Genomic DNA, 20430 nt, shown 5'->3' with positions numbered 1-20430 from the left:
GGGGGGATTAAATATGTTCACCTCTCTGCTGTTTATAGAACCCAGTAGTGGAGGAGAAGAGGACTGAAGATACTAAACTATTTTTTATACAGCACATTAATAAGTCTTTGGCTCTGTGAAGGAAGTTCCAGAACTGAGTTTGGATTTAGAGGACTAGACATAATTGAATTATTCTTCATAATAACATGGAAGGATTTTTTAAGAAGTGCTGGGGGACTGTAAGAGGTGGAGGAGGAGGATAAGGCAACTGACAGGCAGCTGGAGCCTGAAGTGGCAGAACTGGTCGAGCATCTCTTTGAGAATGGAGAAGTGCCAATATTAAATTAAACTACTCTGCTACTCAGAACCATCATATAATCCCAGCCTTCATGATTACCCATAAGCGTTCAGTGAATATATTACATGTATAATCTTCTTGTAGAAATTAAGGCCAATTGACTGTTCTCCCCATCTGAGTCATTTGGAGAACAGGGGAAGGAGCCACTGCAGGAGGAAAGATGATACAGATCTAGAAACACAGCAGAAATTCAGAGCCAGAAGCGACCATGGAAACAGAAGTCCTGGACCTAGGATATGGATTAGATTCATGTACTTTTTTTTTTTTTTTTTTTTTAAGCTTCAGGGTATCCCCTTCTTTAGAGGAATATGAGATAAATTTAATCTATTGCAGTCAGTATTTGTTTTAAGGGAAATAGGATGGAAAGAATAGAAAATAGTGTATCACACATAGCAAAAGATAATTACTTTTTGTGAAACTTAAAAAATGTAAATGTGTATGTTTGTGTGTATTGGATCATGAGATAAAATGTATTTTTAAAATGGGGTCATAGTCAAAAAAAGTTTGAAGGGCTCTGGACAAGAGGCTGAAAACAACCATCTAGGTTCCATGTGGGGATAGAGAAGATGGAGCATAGGAGACTATTTCACCAAGAAGGAGATTTTTCAGTCAGGTCTTAAAGGAACTATAGGAGAAGACAAAGGCCTTTCTAGAGGCAGTGCAGGTACAAAGGCATTTTAGGGGACTAGCAAGAGGTCAACGAGGATGGAACCTCATATAGGTGAGGCGTGCAGAAGATGAAGGTGGAGAGTAAGGTCGATTAAGGTTCTAATGTGAAGGCTCTTATACATCCAAATCAAGCAGGTTATACTTTATTTTTATTTATTTATTTTGCTTTTTAGGGCCCACCTGCAGCATATGAAGTTCCCAGGCTAGGAGTCAAGTCAGGGCTGCGTCTGCTGGCCTATACCACAGCCATGGCAACGCCAGATCCGAGCCTCATCTGCAGCCTAAACTACAGCTCATGGCAATGCCAGATCCTTAACCCACTGAGTGAGGCCAGGGATTGAAGCCTCATCCTCATGGATATTGGTTGGGTTTGTTTCGGCTGAGCCACAGTGGGAACTCCAAGCAGGTTACACTTTATTTTGCAGGCGGAAGAAGTTCTTTTTTAAAGGAAGATAACCCTAGCATCTGGTTCTCCTTCAAGCTCCCAGAGGATAATGATAACAGAACCACTTATTGAACATTACAGTGGGTCAGTGTTGAACTTCTTATTTTATATGCATCAGCTCAATCACTGATTAGCACAACAACTTCTTCTGTGGTAAGCATCATAATTATCTCCATTTGACAGAGGAGCAAACTGAGGCTCAGAGACTTTAAGTTGCTGCAGGCTTTACATCTATCAAGTGGAAGGCATGGTCAGGTCTGTCTGACTCTAAAACCTAATCATTTGATAAAGATGGACCCTTTAGAGGGGCGTGACAGCAATCTCATCACCTGACTAGAGACCAAAGGCAGAGAATGCCTGCCTCTCATTCTTCAGCTTATGCCTCAAGCCCAAACAGACTGCTTTTTACACCTCTGGGAGGTGGAGGAAATGGCTGGAGGGGAGCCATGCCAACATCCACACTCTCTTTCATCAACCTTTTCTCTGCTTTAGTATGACAACTTTCTTTATAAAACAGGCATAACAATGTTATCTTTCACTTCTTCCTTTTTTTTTTTTTTCTTTTCTCTTTTTAGGATGGCACCTGTGGCATGTGGAAGTTCCCTGGCTATGGGTCAAGTTGGAGCTGCAGCTGCCAGCCTGCACCATAGCCACAGTAACACTGGATCCGAGCCTCATCTGTGATCTGCATTGCAGCTTGTGACAACACCAGATCCTTAACCCACTGAGCAAAGCCAGAGATTAAATCTGCATCATTATGGATACTAGTTAGGTTCTTAACCCACGAAGTAGCAACGGGAACTCCTAATGTTATCTTTTACTAAGGGTATAATGATAATTCCACAAATTCTTTTAAAAAACACAGAGAATAAATTAGTTACTACTATTGTGTTGTACCTTTTGTCATTTTTCACTTGCATTTTGAAGTGCATTGTTACAAGCTAAATTCCCAAGTCAGCTGTCTTCTGTTATGCTTATATTTCTCATTTACATATGGAGGCTATTGCATTAGGCTATTAAAGTGAAATGACGAATTACCGCCTACTTTGGTTCTCAGTAAACATACCATCTCCTCTGGTCTCAGCGGCCAGACTCAGAAGTGGGCAAATTAGGCAGCTACCTACATAAACATTGAAAGATAATAAAAACCTAAAAATATCTTGCCCACCTGTAATTCTAATTCTGTACACTCTCCAATGGCTTCTTTGAAAAGATATATCCTTTCCAACTTGCTTATGGCATGAGGTTACCTAAGAGGGATTATTTATTAGCTAACTAATTAGCCTGTCACTGAAACCACCTGCTTCCAGTATCATCCAGAATGGCAGAGGGGCCTGAAAGAATGATATCGGGAGTTCCCATCGTGGCTCAGTGGTTAACGAATCCCACTAGGAACCGTGAGGTTGCGAGTTCCATCCCTGGCCTTGCTTAGTGAGTTAAGGATCCAGCATTGCTGTGGCTGTGGTGTAGGCTGGTGGCTACAGCTCCGATTCGACCCGTAGCCTGGGAACCTCCATATGCTGAGGGAGCGGCCCAAGAAATGGCAAAAAAAAAAAAAAAGAATGATGTCAAGGATGATGTGATTCGATGGGTTAAGGAATGGGTAGAGGAGATGGGAAGTGGAATTAGAAATTAAGGGAAGTAAATAAAGATCCAGAAGTTGGAGTACCACTAAGGAAGGCAAAATCTTTGGGCAGCAAAAGGACTTAAAGGCATATATCTCTAAGAGAGAAGGTTTTTAAAAGAGGAGAGTGTTTAATAGGTACAGAGTTTCAGCCAGGGAAAATGAACAAGTTCTGAGATGAATGGTGATGGTGTTTGCATAAGAATGTGAATGTATTTGATGCCACAAAGCTATAGACTCCAATGGTTAAAATGGTAAGTTTTATGATTTGTATACTACGAATACATTCTAGATAATCTGTGAGGGGAATGATGGCAGTTGGGCTGTTTTCACCCATCTTTTGCTTTAGATATATGGTGGTCAGCCTTCAGGTTGGCTCCAATGATCCTCACCTCCTAGTATTCACTCCCCTGTGTTGTCCGCTCCTGCACTGGATAGGGCTGACCTGGGTCAGGTCACAGCAGACATGACCAGAAATGATCTTCCAAGCCAGGTCATAAAATATACTGCAACTTCTAACTGGTTTTCTCTTGGATCTCTTGCCCTGGAGGAATGAACTGCCATGAGAGGACATTCGGGCAATCTAAGGAGAGGCTCAGGGATAAGACACTGAGGGCTCCAGCCAACAGCCAGCGTTAACTTGCCAAACAAGTGAGGAACCACCATGGAAGCAGATCTCCAGCAGCCCTAGACAACATCTGGACTGCAACCTAATGACAGAGCCTGGGCCAGAACCACCCAGCTAAGCTGCTTCCAAATCCTGACCCACAGAAAAGTGAGCTAATAAATGTGAGTTGTTTTAAGCCACTAAGTTTTCGGGTAATCTGTAACACACTGATAGCTCATACAGACAGCATGAGCATGGACCTTTCATCAACCCCTGTGGCTGGGGGTGTCTTCAGTAATTTATGTATCTTTATTTTTTCCTGGATTATATCACAGCTACTTAAAGATATTCTATGACCCTATTTAGATAAAGTTGCATTTACCTTTATATGTTTTGAATACACAGCAAGGGACTTTAAAATATTCCTGAAGATTGAAGGGACCCTGCTGAATTTCAGAGAGTTAATGCTAGAAAGAACAGTTCCTAACATAATACACCTTGTGGGGTAATGTGAATGTTTTTCCTTTAAACACTGTTGGTGAAATTCTTAAGAACCTGAAGGCAGGCCAGTGTTTTTAATCATTTTACTCCTTAACATATGTGAACACTCTTTCAGTACATTTGTATTGAAAAAGAAGAGGCAAATAAATGAACAAACCAAAGTGCTAACTAACTAACTAGAGCAAGCCCACTGAAGAACTTTGTAAGGACTAACTTCTTTTCTCTTGGCTCTGTGTACCTACCTAGAATTCTCATCCCTGTATCTGTGAGTCTCCAGTTTTTCAGCCCAAGCTTGATGAGCTCTGGGGCCCTCTCCATTTGCTTCAGCAGTCTGGTCAGGCTGATTCATACATCATTGCACTAGGGCAGCATCAGCACAGTTAGCTCTTCCAAAATGTGCAGCCTGTCAACCTGAAAAACCAGAGAGCAGTTCAGGAATTGATCCATCTCTAAATTGATGAAGGATGAAGGGATGTGGGAGGAGAAATGATCCTTATCTCTGCCCTCTCAAGGTACAATAATGATCTACTTATTTTTTGTTGGCATTTTTTTGTTTGCTTGTTTGTTTTTTAGGGCCAACCCATGGCATGTGGAGGTTCCCAGGCTAGGGGTCTAATCAGAGCTATAGCTGCCAGCCTACACCACAACCACAGCTACGCCAGATCCAAGTCGTGTCTGCGACCTACACCACAGCTCATGGCAACACTGGAACCTTAACCCACTGATCGAGGCCAGGGATCAAACCCGCAACCTCATGGTTCCTAGTTGGATTCGTTTCTGTTGCGCCACAACGGGAACTCTGGCAAATATTAAAAAAAAAATTTTCAGTAGTTCCCATTGTGGCTCAGTGGTTAACGAACCCGACTAGTATCCATGAGGATGTGGGTTCGATCCCTGGCCTCGCTCAGCAGGTTAAGGATCTGGTGTTGCCCTGAGCAGTGGTGTAGGTCACAGATGCAGCTCAGATCTGGTGTTGCTGTGGCTGTGGTGTAGGCTGACGACTAAAGCTCTGATTAGATCCATAGCCTGGGAACCTCCATATGCCATGGGTGTGACCCTAAATAGACAAAAGACAACAACAACAACAAAAAAAAAAAAAAAAGAGAGAGAGAGAAAAGAAAAAAAATTTAATTATATGTAGGTCAAATTCAGCACATAGGTGACCAGTTTGCAAGATCAGCACAAAGGAATAGCCATCAAGAGCAGATGGTGAGGAGTTCCCGGTGTGGCGCAGTGGTTAACGAATCCGACTAGGAACCATGAGGTTGCGGGTTCGGTCCCTGCCCTTGCTCAGTGGGTTAAGGATCCGGCGTTGTCATGAGCTGTGGTGTAGGTTGCAGACGCGGCTCGGATCCCGAGTTGCTGTGGCTCTGGCATAGGCCAGTGGCTACAGCTCCGATTCGACCCCTAGCCTGGGAACCTCCATATGCAGCGGGAGTGGCCCAAGAAATAGCAAAAAAAAAAAAACAAAAAAAAAAAAAGAGCAGATGGTGAGCTTCCTAACACAAAAGCTAGTCTAATAAAGTCTAAATGACTGTCTAGAATCTCACAGAAGGGATTCCTGCACTGAGTAAGAGATTGCAAAGATTATCTGTACAAAAGATTTCTAGATTCCTAAAATGATGGAAAGTGTTCTCTAAAGGGTGAGAAATCAGGCAGAGCCGAATGGGAAATCACTTGATGATGAAAACAAATCCCAGATTACAGTCAAGTAGAGCAAGGCTCCTTCTGGGCTCATAGCTTCACAGCACTCAGCAGCCCCTGCTCTGGGCAACAGGACTGATCTACACAGGTATGGTTAGTCTACACAGGCAAGGGAGACACTCACCTTTAGTGTTATTTTGAACTGGAGGGAAAACTCCCCTTTACCCAGAAAGATTGACCCCACGTGTATGAGTCTGAAGTCTGAAATTTCTTCATGTTAGACAAAGCCTGTTCCCAAAAATCTTTCAAAATGAATGACACCTGGGGTGGGCCTGGGTATGCTCTGCAATTTCCTAGATGAGAATCTAGTGACAGCCACCAGCTTCTCTGCAGTTTACACGCTGGATTTTGTCCCCAACTTCAAAGAAAGAGGGATGCCACTTATCAGGGAAGCAGTGAGTGTTGGGTAGAGAAGGAGATGCTGACAAGAGGGAGGGTTCACACAAAGACAGGCTTCGCCTACTGTCTACGTGTGCGGACACAAGTACACACACACACACACACACACACACACACACACACACTTGACCATATACCTTATGTAGCTATTCAGAGTACAGAGAAAGCCTGAGCTGGGGAATCCTCCCAAGGAACTCCCAATCTGACAGCCTTTCCAGCATGGAATGCTCTCCCCAGCCCTCCCACCTCCCTTCCCAGTCCTGACACTTGGTAGAAACTGTTAGAAACTTTAAAGTAAAACAAATGATATCTACTATTTCCACAGTAACTGGCCAGATTTGACTGTAGCTTAAACTGCTGATATTTACAGTACCCAGCAGCCGTTGAGTCTGTAGGTCGTGAATACTCAGGGTGTGCAGGTTGGTCACAGATGTGATATGCTGCTTGTCTTCTAAGGTGAGGGAGATTGGCTTCCACATGAGGGAATGGATGTTCTTACAGGTGCTGAGGACTGAACTGAGGCTTCTGGCCACACCAGCCCATCTCTTAATGCACAGCCTGAGGCTTGTAGCAGAGCTGAATATTTTCCCCAGATATTTGATATCTTGGTTATTCAACTTGCAGAAATCCTGGAGTGTGATCTCCAAGGTCTTGAATTCCTGATTCCAGTTGAAGAACAAAGACACAGCCCTGCTGGGGATGTAGCTTCCTGAGGACTCATGCGTGTGCATCCTGCATATGTCTTCTGGGGTCTTGTCTTGTGAAGCCACAGCTCCCCTGCAGAAGTCCAGTTTAACGAAGTCCAGAGCGCTTGCACAATTAGACAAGTCTTCAAAGAAGTCAAACAAGTAATTGGGGATGTTCTCTGAGTTGATATATAAGCTTTTGCTACAAAAGAAATCTTCGAATTCTTTGCTCAGGTTTGATGCAGCTATACTCCCACGGAATAAATTGATGCCACACTCTGTAAAGGAAGTGATATTTATGGCTTTCAGAATTTCTTGCACAGTGGTGTTTTTCACATTTTGCATAGATTCCTGCCTCCAGAGGGTCCTCTTGGTGACACAAAGCCCAAGGAGGCTGCCGTGTTGATACACTGATGCAAGGTGTTTCAGAGCAGTCCTCGTGGCTTTGGCAGACGACCCACACATGTACATGAGCAGGTTGCTATACTTGGATATGATGTCTGAAATGAAATCCATTTTTGGCAAGTAGCTGTTCCCCTTGGTCACCTCCACTGGCTCTCCAGATGTCAGTAGACTGCTGAGTCTGCATCCTGCTGTGTACTCCTGGAACGATTTATAGAAGAATTTACGCATTGGCTTGAACCGTTGAGCTGTGTATTTACAGAGGAGGCCCACTGTCAGTAGGACATCCTCGTTCACAATGGACAAGTCGTCTGGTTCGAAATCAAACCTGTGGGAGAACACCCCCTCCAGAGCTAGGTCTCTGCGGTGGTCCAGGGTCTGAGTGAAGTCACTCAGAGCCACCCCTCTATATCTGTGCTTGTTTTTATTTTTTAGCAGGTCACAGAAGGTATGGAACAGTGTGGTTTGTGTATTAGAGTGGAGCTCACTTTCCCCTATCTGGATTATACAAGTGATAACCACAAAGAGAGGAGTCTTCATCAGATTCCTCAAGCACCTGGATTTCTGAATTTGGAGCAACAAGCCTTCTGCAAGCTCCTTAATCAGCACTCTCCAGATGAAAGCCTGGGTACTTTCCTCCAGCGTGTCCCCCACATCAACAGTCAGCACCCCAAACTGCTGGACATGCCTCAGGCACTCTGTGGTGGCAGTAACATTGACCATATTCTTGAAGCAGTGGTTTTCCTTTATCAGAGCTTCAATTTCTGGGCAGTTCTGGACCTTGAATTCACTGTAGCCATCAAGGAGAAAAAGAACCCTCTGCCTTTTTCAAGCAGCATGGCCTTGAAAGTTGACTTCCTGATCATGTCAGGTATGTCTAGGAGTTGGTCGCACAAGGTTTCAAAAAGTCCACCCTGGGCCTTGCTCAGATAGACAAAGAAGACTAATTTGAATTTGGTCAGAGCCCGGCACTTCCCAGAGGCCCAGAGTGTGGCGATTTGCTGCAACAGTGTGGACTCCCCTTTGCCCGATTCCCCTTCGATGATGCAGCGGTTCTGAAGAGTGTCCAGCAGGCCACTCAGGGTCAGCTACCTCAGATAGTGATGGTGTTGGTCCTTCCTCCATAGAACCAGTTCTGTGAAGGTGCTTTTCAAATTAAAAATAATGTCAATATCTTCTCCCAGGGGATAGAAGTTCAGAAAAGATGGGGTATGATAAAATTCCTTTAAATCCTGAGCCAAACCATCTAAGTCTTTTTTTGATATCTGATGAAAAAGACCTATTAGAGAAGAGATGAGGTTAAAGAGGACCCAATTCTGTGTCTCCCCAGGACCTAGAATTCAGGAGGATGAATGAGGGGTGATGCTGAGAATCTTGCTTTGGTGACTTTAATTTCCTCCAGAGTTCTGAGCTGGCAGAAAGCGTACCAAATATTTACTCCTGCTTTTCCCTGTTACCTTTTACCCTTCTTCCCCTTTCGCCTTCTGTTCCCTCCTTTCCACTACCAGATTTTTTAGTAACTGATTGGAAATGAGAGGAGACAGTGTTTGGGTTAAGGAAAGTGCTCGAGAATAGTGGGGATGTGGCTGAGAATGATGGGCAAGGGTAACTTTCAGCAGATCAAGTGTTAACCTTGATTAAAATCTGTCACGAGGAGTTCCTGTTGTGTCTCAGTGGAAACAATCCTGGCTAGTATCCATGAAGATGCAGGTTCCATCCCTGGACTCACTCAGTGGGTTAAGGATCTGGTGTTGCCATGAGCTGAGGTGTAGGTCGCAGACGAGGCTCAGATCTTGCATTGCTGTGACTGTGGTGTAGGCTGGCAGCTGCAGCCGCAATTTGACCCCTAGCCTGGGAACTTCCATAGGCTGCAGAAGTGACCGCCCCCCAAAAAAACTGTCATGAAATAATTTACTAATTTAAAGAAATAAAAACTAATATAGTATTTCATGAAAAGCAGAATCATGCTTCTTTAGTCAGGCTCTTGGCTCACAGAGTTCTAATCAAGGAGGGCTGCTTGTCTATAGATGGTCTTCATCAGGCTAAGGAATGTTGAAAACTACTACTGCATTGACTTCTTATGTGCCTTCATTGTCCAATTTGATTCTGAAGTCAGACAAAATCATTTATTTCCTAACCCCGGAGCTACTTATTTGGCTTCACCATCAAGTGATCTAGTGGCAGGTTTTTTTGTTTTTTGGGTTTTTTTTTTTTTTTTTTTTTTTTTTGTCTTTTTAGGGCCACACCCATAGCCAATGGAGGTTCCCAGGCTAGGGGTTGAATCGGAGCTACAGCTGCTAGCCTACACCATAGCCACAGCAACACGGGATCCAAGCCATGTCTGTAACCTACACCATAGCTCAGGGCAACACCAAATCCTTAACCCACTGAGTGAGGCCAGGGATCAGACCCACATCCTCATGGATGCTAGTCAGATTTGTTTCCACTGAGCCACGATGGGAACTCCATGGCAGGTTTCTTTATTTGTTTGCTTTTTCTGAACATGTCTGAGTTTTTTAACATGACCAAAGCCCACAACCCAGTGATAGGAAGAAAGAGGACAGCAGAGTTCTGTCACAGGGATTATGGACTTCATGTTTTTTTCTGTTTATAGAACAGATACAAGAAAACTAATACTTAGTCCATGCAAGTCCTGAAACAGAGGATAGTTCCACTTTTCAAAGGATTTAAGAAAGAGTTTATAGGCTTCTGAACCCGTCTTCAAAATCATGTGAATGACCCCTCTCGCAGAATCCCGCTCGACCTTCTCAAAGCAAATGATGTTTACTTCATTACTCAGAACATTCCATACAAAGAGTTCATCCACAGTTTCCTTTTAACAGTCATTCCCATCTTTTGTATGAGGATGTGACTGTTCTCCTATATAAAATTCACTGGAGGGATGTGGGAAATACACATATTTATTCATTTATATAAAGTGTGCATATCAGGAGTTCCTGCTGTGGCACCATGGGTTAAGGATCTGACGTTGCCACCGCTGTGGTGTAGGTTTCAGCTGTAGCTTGGATTCGATCCCTGGCCTGGGATCTTCCATATGCCATGGCCAAGCCAACAGAATAAAATAAAATGTGCATATCAGCATCACGTTGCCAGAGCATTAGGGTCATGCATTTTTTTTCCTTTGGAACTGTCTTGAGTTATGGAGATGCTGGTGCTTAAATTCTAGGCCCTCGAGAAAAGCTCTGTAAAGCCCCTCATTCCTAACCCCAGAGTCCTTGGTGAACAAGATGTTTTAGTCTTTAATAACAAAGTAAGGCAAGCAATCATGTCCCCGATATAAAAGGGTCCCTGGTGAGGTCATAATGGTGAGATGGTGGGATTTCAGGAGTTCCTTGGTGGTCTAGTGGTTAGGATGCAGCGCTCTCACCACTGTGACCCAGGTTCAATCCCTGATCTGGGAACTGAGATCCCACATCAAGCCACTGCTCACCATGACCAAAAAACAAACAAACAAACAAGCAAAAAAAGATGGTGGGTTTTTGAATAGTGAGGCTGATGTACAATCTGCCAATTACTACCATCTGTATAACCTCTTTGAGCCTATTTCAATGCTGTGCTGCTAATGTTAAATACACTGCCTCTCTGAGGATAAAAGTCTGAACTCATATCACATATCAATATTTGTTATAAATATTCCAATTGTGGCCAATTTCAAGCTAACAGTGTATGTCAGCTGGCTGAATGAATATTATAGAAATTCAGCAATCAGTTCACAAAACATTAAGAACCTGCTCCAATACACTTCTGGTTCCTATCTGTACAGTGAAGTTGAGAACAGTATTTTACTTAGTTGTAATGAGAATTCATGTATAGTATTTGGTACAAAGCAATAGCTTAATAAATATTAGTTACTGTTTTTAGCCATTATTCAGCTATCACCACTCAAAAGAGTCATACATTTTTATCTCCCATAGAATTTGGTCTTTTCTGAAGGGTATCATTGCAAAACAGCTGTCTTTATTCAGTTTAAGCTCTCTCACCTCTTATAGTGAGGTTCCCTGGAGAAGCTGTATCATTTTCACATCTGACCTTCTAAGATCTAACTCTTCTAGGCAGTCCATGCCAGCTCAGAGAAATGTCTCCTGGGGGTTGTACTCTCAGACACTGTCTGCACTAGTTTTCCTCCTGGGCTAGGCTGCTCTCAGTTTTCAAATCCTTCTTTCTGCTTTCTTCTTTTTTTTTTTTTTTTTTTTTTTTTCTTTGTCTTTTTAGAACTGCACCCCTGGCATATGGAGGTTTCCAAGCTAAGGGTCAAATCAGAGCTGTAGCTGCTGGCCTACACCACGGCCACAGCAAGGCAGCATCTGAGCTGTGTCTGCGACCTACATCATAGCTCACAGCAACGCTGGATCCTTAACGCATTGAGCAAGGCCAGGGATCGAACCCACATCCTCATGGATACCAGTCAGGTTCATTAACCACCGAGCCACGACGGGAACTCCTGTTCGTTTTTTTTAGCCAGGCCTGCGGCGTGTGGAAGTTTCTGGGCCAGGGATTGAACCTCGACCACTGCAGTGATCTGAGCCACTGCAGTGGCAATGCCAGATCCTTAACATTCTGTGCCAGAAGAAATTTCCCAAATCCTTCTTGACTTGTCTAAGTGGATTTCTCCTCTCAAAGGCCCTAAGAGCTCTCTGGTCTGAAAGGCACGCTCAGACACTTAGACCCCCAGGGTCCCACCCCAGGTCCTCTTTCTCTCTGCTGCTAACCTCAGCTGGAATGTTACCACATCGCTATCTGCATGGCCTATGAGCTAGTCTCTTCTCTCTCTTTTACTCTCTTTCTCTGAGGTCACATCTCTTGTCATGGCTACTACAAGAGATGTGGAGACAACCTCTAAGTCTGATCTGACGCACTCAGAAAGGCCTAGAGACCACAGCAAGATCACAAGATTAGCCTTTTTTAGGTGACATTTCTTTGGGAGTAAAATTAAGATATTGATATTTTATTTAAAAGAGTCATGAAGGGAGTTCCCATTATGGCTTAGTGGAAACGAATCTGACTAGCATCCATGAGGATGCAGGTTCAATCCCTGGCCTTGCTCAGTGGGTCTGGGATCCAGCGTTGCCCTGAGGTGTGCTGTAGGTTGAAGATGCGATTCAGATCCTGAGTTGCTGTAGGTGTGGCTGGCAGCTCCAATTTGACCCCTGGCCCGGGTACTTCCATATGCCACAGGTGTGGCCCTAAAAGGCAAAAAAATAAAAAAATAAAATAAATAAAAGACTCATGAAAAAGGCTGAATAAAGTCACATAAGTTACAGCCATAAAAATGTTTGTTTTTTCTTTTTTGCCACACCTGTGGCGTATGGAGGTTCCCAGCCTAGGGGAAAAATGAGACTGCAGTTGCTGGCCTACACCACAGCCACAGCAACACCAGATCTGAGCCACATCTGTGACCTCCGCCACAGCTTGCGGCAATGCTGGATCCTTTAACCCATTTATCGAGGCCAGGGATTGAACCCGCCTCCTCATGGATACTAGTTGCGTGCTTAACCCGCTAAGCCACAATGGGAACTCCATAAAAATGTTTTAAAATTTGAAAAGTGCACTGCCATGTACCTGAAAGATGTTCTTATTACTAACCATAGTATATCTCTCATGTGTGGACTACCATACTCCTTCTTATTAAGTAGTCAGGTGAAAACCACATTGCTTATTCATTCATTCAGTATTCATTCCTGTCAGAACATCTGTTTAGATGAGAGCTATAATTAGAATATTCTGAGATGATGAACAGGTTCTATATTTGTTCTGTCCAGTAGTGTGGCCTCTACTCACACTGTCTACTAAGCATGTGAAATGTGGTCAGTGTGACTGTGAAACTGAGTTTTAAATTTATTTAGTTTTTGTTTACTTAAACTCACATCGAACTAGGCCCATATGGCTACTGGCTGCTAACTGCATTGGAGAGCACAGTCTATATACAGACATCAGAGTGGAAAGAGTTACAAGTTGGTTACCACGCAGCTCGACACCGTGTTTCTTCCCCATGATCTTGACAGGCTCTCTGCTATATGATCAGGAGGGTAAGCCTGAATGGCAGGGGACCAGTATGTTAAAACACACATCTGGTCACTCTTTGTGAGAATCCTAGGCTATCTGTGGTTCTACCATTTATCAAGGGCTACCACGTTTGGTTTTTTTGGGCTGTGCCCATGGCATGCAGAAATTCCCAGGCCAGAGATGGATCTTATGCCACTGCAGTGACAACAAGGAATCCTCAACCTGCTAAGCCACCAGGGAATACCCCATTACATTTATAACTGTATTTTCAAAACCACAGAAGAATATTTTATATGTAACAAATTGGAAGATGCTATGAATTGATTTTCCATTCAATATTATCTGTATTTGGGAGCACGCTGTATAATCAGACAGAATTGATTTCTAGTATATTTACTTGTTCTGAGTAAAAGCTTTCCAGTTTTCTATATCTCAAAAGAAAATATTATTTCTACATGGATAAGTCAAAGATGATGCCAACATAGTCCCCCCTTTCCATAAAATGGCTCCTCATTCTGTAACTAACAAAACAGAACCAGAAATTATCAGGCAGCAGTATTTATGCTTTTTTCCCCACACTAAAATGGATGCACTATATGTAGTGTTTGACTTTTTTTTTCATTTATTATTTTTCTGAGACCTTTCTATATTGGTTAAGTTTTAAACTGCCTCATTTTTAAGGGACTTTAAACAATTTTTTTTACAATTATAGTTGATTTACAATGTTCTGTCAATTCTGCTCTACAGCAAAGTGACCCAGTTATACATATACATACATTCTTTTTCTCATATGATCTTCTATCATGTTCTATCACAAGTGATTGGATATAGTTCCCTGTGCTATATAGCAGGACCTCATTGCTTATTGATTCTAAATGTAATACTTTGCATCTAACCCCAAACTTCCAGTCCATCTCATTCCCTTCCTCTCCCCCTTGGCAACCACAAGTCTATTCTCCATGTCTGTGAGTCTATTTCTACTTTGTGGATAAGTTCATCTGTGCCACATTTTAGAGTCCACATATAAGTGATCTCATATGGTATATGTCTTTCTGACTTCACTTACTGTGGGAATATCTGGTTTCAGCCATGTTGCTGCAAATGGCATTATTTTGTTCTTTTTTATGTCTCACTAGTATTCCATTGTGTATATGTATCACATCTTCTTAATCCATTCATCTGTTGATGGGCATTTAGGCTGTTTCCATGTCTTGGCTATTGTGAATGGTGCTGCAATGAACATAGGAGTTGCATGTATCTTTTCTTTTTGTCTTTTGTCCTTTTTAGGGCGGCACCCACGGCATATGGAGGTTCCCAGGCTAGGGGTCTAATTGGAGCTGTAGCTACCAGCCTATGCCAGAGCCACAGCAACGCCAGATCTGAGCCTCGTCTGTGATCTATACCATAGCTCACTGCAACACGGGTTCCTTAACCCACTGAGCGAGGCCAGGGATCAAACCCGCAACCTCATGGTTCCTACTTGGATTTGTTTCCACTGTGCCACAATGGGAACTCCTACATGTATCTTTTTGAATGAAAGTTTTGTCCAGATATATGGTTGGGATTGGGGTTTCTGGATCATATAGTAGTTCTATATTTAGTTTTCTGAGGTACTTCCATATTCTTTTCCATAGTGGTTGTACCAATTTACATTCCCACCAACAGTGTAGGAAGGTTCCCTTTTCTCCACACCCTCTTCAGCATTTGTTATTTGTGGGCTTATTAAGGATGGCCATTCTGACTGGTGTGGGGTGGTACCTCATTGTAGTTTTGATTTATATTTCTCTAATAATTAGTGATGTTGAGCACTTTTTCATGTCTTTGTTGGCCACCTGTATGTCTTTTTTGGAGAAATGTCTATTTAGGTTTTCTGCCCATTTTTCAATGGTTTTTTTTTTTTTTTTTTTGCTGTTGAGTTGTATGAATTATTTGTATGTTTTGGAGATTAAACCCTTGTCAGTTACATCATTTGCAAAAACTTTCTCCCATTCTGTGGATTGTCTTTTTGTTTTTTTAATGGTTTCCTTTGCTGTGCAGAAGCCTTTAAGTTTAATTAGGTCACATTGGTTTATTTATTTATTTATTTATTTTTTTAGGGCTGCACATGTGGCATATGGAAGTTCCCAGGCTAGGAGTTGAATTAGAGCTGCAGCTGCTGGCCTACACCACAGCCACAGCAATGCCAGATCCAAGCCGCATCTTTGACTCCAGACCCCAGAGGGAGGATGATAAGGGCTCATCTTCCCACTTGGGGTCAGTTCAAACATCTAACCCAAGAAGCTGAAAATCTATTGAGGAGAGAAGGAAAGCCTCTCACTCCAAATAATTACAGGCTGGAGTTCTGCTTACCATCAGATGAAACCAGTTAATATGGGGATGCCTGACAGGACTTTATGTACCTTCAAGAGAATGAAAAATCAAATTCATTGGAATATATGCAGCGCTATGGAGGGGGTTATACTGCTTAAGGGTTCCTATGGAACTGTATGGGATTGGTCCCCTAAGGGGAAGCCGATTCCTGTCTGTATGGGCCATCAACCTCTGTGTTCTGTTAATGAATTACTCTCTTGGACAGTCTCACACCAATCAGGCCAACAACAACAACAACAATAATAATAATAACTAGAGCCAAAAGCCCCATAAGTTGGAAAGATTCAGGCCTTATGCCTCCCTATCCTGAATTTGATAATAGCAAGCTTCAAGTTGATTTGAGAAAAAGTTATATACATAAAGTCTTTGAAACTACTCAAATCAAAGCTGGGGAAGATGAAGGGAATGATGCTATAAATGCCAGAGGCAAATTAGAAGAGATAGAACAAGATTCCCCACGGGGTGTCAGGTGGTTTCTCTGAGTGATCCCAGTTGGTCTGTTGATGAGGGAGATAACCACAATTGGCATAGAAATCATTTTGTTACTTGTATAGTAGAGGGATTAAAAGCTTCACGAGTAAAGCCCACTAAAAACTATTGGAGGTTTACTAGGGGAACAAGAGAGTCCATCAACTTTCTTAGAATGACTCAGAAAGGCATTGAGAAAACATATACCAAGGAACACAGAAACAATGGAGGGCCAAATAATTTTTATGGATAAAGTCATAGCTCAATTGGTGCCAGATATATGGAGAAGGCTCCAAAAAATTGGCTTTTGGCCCTGATCAGGACCTGGAGCACCTCCTCAGAGTAGCAACTCAAATATGTTATAATTGGGGCTAGGAAGAATGAAAGGAGAACAAGAAGAGAGACAGAGAAAAGCTGAGGCTCTAGTTATGGTGCCACAGGGAGTCAACCTGGGAATTTCCAAGGTGAGAGGACTCAGGCAGAAACCTATGCCCAGAGCCTGTTTCCTCTGTGGAAAAGAGGGATCCTTTAAATGAGAATGCCCTTAGACTCAGCTGTGCCCCATATGTTGGGGAGATCACTGGAAGAGGGACTGCCCCTGAAGATAAAGGTCTCTGTGGTTGACCCATCAGGCCCAAGATCAAGACTGATGGGACATTTCCATAATGGCTCCAGTCCTTATCACCACTCAGGAGCCCTGAGTGACTCTAAATGAAGGAAGACAGCCTATTGACTTCATTCTGAACACGGAGCCAATTTTCAGTCCTCCTCTCCAATCCTGGGCCCCTCCCTCATGAATCTGCCACATTCATATTTCTGGCAAGCTGGCTACAAAACTTTTACACAACCTTTGAGTTGTGACTGGGAATCCATTTTCTTTTCTCAATGCCTTTCTGATTGCACCAGAGTCCAACTCCTCTTTTAGAAAAAGATACTTTGTAAGAGGTTAAACCTTCGATTCACATGGCAATGGAGGACTTCCCTTGTGGCTCAACATAACTACTCACAATCCCTCACATTTTATTTTTGTGCAGTATGTTAACTATGAGCAAAATGATAGTGTATGTTAGTCAAATGTAAAGCTTCTCTTCTATTAGTATTAAAACCTGGTGATTACTGCAGAAGCTCATGGAAATTATCAGGTTAATCTGAACAATATATCATTTCCTTTCAGTCCACAATCTGTTATTTCACAGACCATGGTTAATAGAATGTCCCACCAAAAAAAAAAGGGGGGGGGTATATGCCAATGGAGCCTAATCAAGGTTTATGCCTGCCTTTGATGGATTAGATTTAAAAAGTGCCTTTTTTTCCTACATTTCCTTGACTAAGGCCTTGCTATTATAAAAAATCTCAGTATTGTATTACTGATTGTTCATAGAATGTGTCTCATTCCCTGCTAGATCTTCAACAGTAGATTCATGAGCTGTCCTATCCAGCTCCAGCTTTTGGAGCTGCCCTGTGGAACCAGCTGACTTCCTCCTCCTGGTGAAAGTATTTCTTTCGCCATATTTATTGTGATCTTGATCCTTTTATTCAGACCCTGTATAATTAATTTTATTTCTTGCTTCATTACATCTTGATTAAGATCTATCAATGTTCACATGTTGATAGAAGGGGTATCCAAAGTAATGTATCAAGGCCCACTTGACCATCCCGTGAACGGAGACCTAACTGCTTTCCCTAATGATGCCCCTTTTCAGCAGGAAGAAGTTAGAGCCGTTGTCGCCCCTTTTCCCACAGTTAGAGTCTCCAACTCGGGGGTGGAGATTGAGACTATGGGCTTTGATACATTCTTTGATGTGGCTATTGATTAACATTTGTAAATTAAGGGTCGCACAGAACCCCAACTGCTATAAAGGTTACAGTTATTACCCTGTGGAACCATTCTCTGCTACCACATTATAGTCAAGAAGTCTGCATCCGTGGCTGACATGGACACCTGGGAGGCTGTACAGCATCTTGAGAATCCCCTCATGGCCAAGTTCCAGAGACTCCCTTTGCCATCGTCAAAGAGTGCTGAGCGCTCCTCTGGCCACCCCTGGAAACTGGTCAATCTAAGCACAGCTGAAGCCCAAGGAGTTCCACGTGAGACTTGACTTGGACTTGTGTTCTGTCTATAGATGCACGAAGCGAGAGATTTAAGAAGTAATGAAGAAAAGAAGTTGCAAGATCTATTTTTGTCCTCCTGCAAAAACAAAAAGGGGGAGATGTCTCGAGACATGTTTTTCCAATCTTCTTTCTTGATCATCCACCCATAGCCCCTCCTCACATGATCTCATCAAAAGAGTAATAAAAAAGCGGTGTGGTTTTTTGAGGCGGGGCTCTTGGTTCCAGAGACCTTGAGTCCCCCGGTTCCCACCTTTACTGTCTCTGTGTCTTACTTTATGTTAACTTTTTTCCTTAAATTCCACAGCACCTGTTCTTCAGCCCCATCCTGCTGAGCTGGTCTCGGCACTATAGCACAGGGAACTTGACTCAACATTCTGTAATAACCTACACTGGAAACGCATCTGAAAAAATAGATCATGTATATGTATAATTACATCATTTTGCTGTACACCTGAAACTAAGACAATATTGAAAATCGACTCTAAAATAAAAATTTTTCAAAAAGAACAAATTTAACTTCCCACATAAAGCAAACACTAACCTCCTAAAGAATCCTTGCCAATTGTCTGCTAAGACAATACTCAACATGAGTATTTTCAGCAAATTTAAGCAGAAAGGAAATTTATTGAGGAAAACAGATAACTCACAGAATCTTCAGGAGGGTCCAAGAAACAGACTGGGAGGCTCTGCAGGCAAGAAGAGGGAATTTCAGTGCTGGATCACTCATTTGGAAACCCTACTGTCCCTCCCATTGGACATAGGCCCTGCAGGACAGTGGAGCTGGAGCAACTGCGCTGCTGTTTCCACAAGTTGGCTGTCCCTCTGCTGTTTTACCAGGATGCCTTTCACATCAGCACCAGGCACCACCGTGGCTCCAAATTGCAGTCTCATGTTGGCTTCTAGTTGGCAGAACCCGGGGGTATGTGTAACTGACCTTAAGGGAAGCTGTGAAGAAGGGCTTCCCGGTTTCTGCTTCGGGGTTGTGCAATTCATAATTTGGGAAACTCCCCAACCATTGGAAGGGTGTTTAAAAAATTCAAGAACTAAAACATGACCAATTACCCTAAATAAGTGCATTTTGTCATTAGGCTTCTTTGGCATTTTGAATGAAATACCAATTCTTTGTGAATAACATTTATTTATCAAAAACATCTGAAACCTGCTCCTTCTTTCCTTTGATATGCCTATGCTGACATCTGAACATTGCTGTCAAAACTCCTTGAAGATTTTTCTTCTCCTTGCCAAATATCTCCAATTATTTCTTTCTTTTCTTTTTTTTAATTGTCTTTTTAGGGCCGCACCTGTGGCAGATGGAGGTTCCCAGCTTAGGGGTTGAATTGGAGCTGTAGGTGCCCACCTACACCATAGCCACAACAACTCAGGATCCTTAACCCACTGAGTGAGGCCAGGGATCCAACCTGCATCCTCATGGGTGCTAGTCAGATTCATTTCAGCTGAGCCACAAGGGAACTCTCTCTCCAGTTATTTCAAATGATAAGTTTAGGACAAGATTCCAGTCACCTTGAAAATCTGAAGAATCAACCATCAAACATTCTCACATTTAGTTTCTCCTACTAAAGCCTCTCTTCTGTTAGTGCATCTCAATTATTAGGCCAATTGTAAGGGTAAGGATACAGAATTATAGATTTATTTTTATATATTTTATATATAAAGCTGAGTATAATAGACACGATGTACCCCTTCTTTTTTTTTCTTTTCTTTTTTTTTTTTTTTTTTTGTCTTTTTCCTTTTCTAGGGCCACTCCCGTGGCATATGGAGGTTCCCAGGCTAGGGATCTAATTGGAACTGTAGCCACCTGCCTACGCCACAGCAACGCAGGATCCGAGCCGCATCTGTAACCTACACCACAGCTCACGGCAACGCTGATGTACCCCTTCTTTTGAAGGGAATTAGTAAGAAGGTTTGACCTCCTTTATTAAAGGGGGAGTTCTCATCGTGGCTCAGCGGTTAAGGAACCCGACTAGTATTCATGAGGACCCAAGTTCGATCCCTGCCTCGCTCAGTGGGTTAAGGATCCAGTGTTGCCGTGAGCTGTGGTGTAGGTTGAAGGCACCGCTCAAG

The 20430-nt window shown here is 42.8% G+C and overlaps 1 protein-coding gene and 1 non-coding gene across 2 annotated transcripts in view; one reads left to right on the top strand and one right to left on the bottom strand.

Annotated features, from left to right (window-relative positions):
- Positions 1 to 19239, bottom strand: part of NLRC4 (NLR family CARD domain containing 4) — a 31441-nt gene extending 12202 nt beyond the window's left edge. The window contains 6 exon segments of the mRNA XM_021088408.1: positions 4426 to 4594; positions 6655 to 8201; positions 8204 to 8653; positions 10012 to 10212; positions 10215 to 10268; positions 19089 to 19239. Of these exon segments, the coding sequence (XP_020944067.1) occupies positions 4426 to 4594; positions 6655 to 8201; positions 8204 to 8653; positions 10012 to 10212; positions 10215 to 10268; positions 19089 to 19239 (2572 nt within the window).
- Positions 10725 to 10796, top strand: TRNAE-CUC. The gene has a single exon. It is a non-coding gene; the product is annotated as a tRNA-Glu (tRNA).

Source organism: Sus scrofa, chromosome 3 (genome assembly GCF_000003025.6).
Source record: "Sus scrofa isolate TJ Tabasco breed Duroc chromosome 3, Sscrofa11.1, whole genome shotgun sequence".
NCBI lineage: Eukaryota > Metazoa > Chordata > Mammalia > Artiodactyla > Suidae > Sus > Sus scrofa.
Note: the sequence above shows the minus strand (reverse complement) of the source record. Positions and strands in the feature narration are given on the sequence as shown.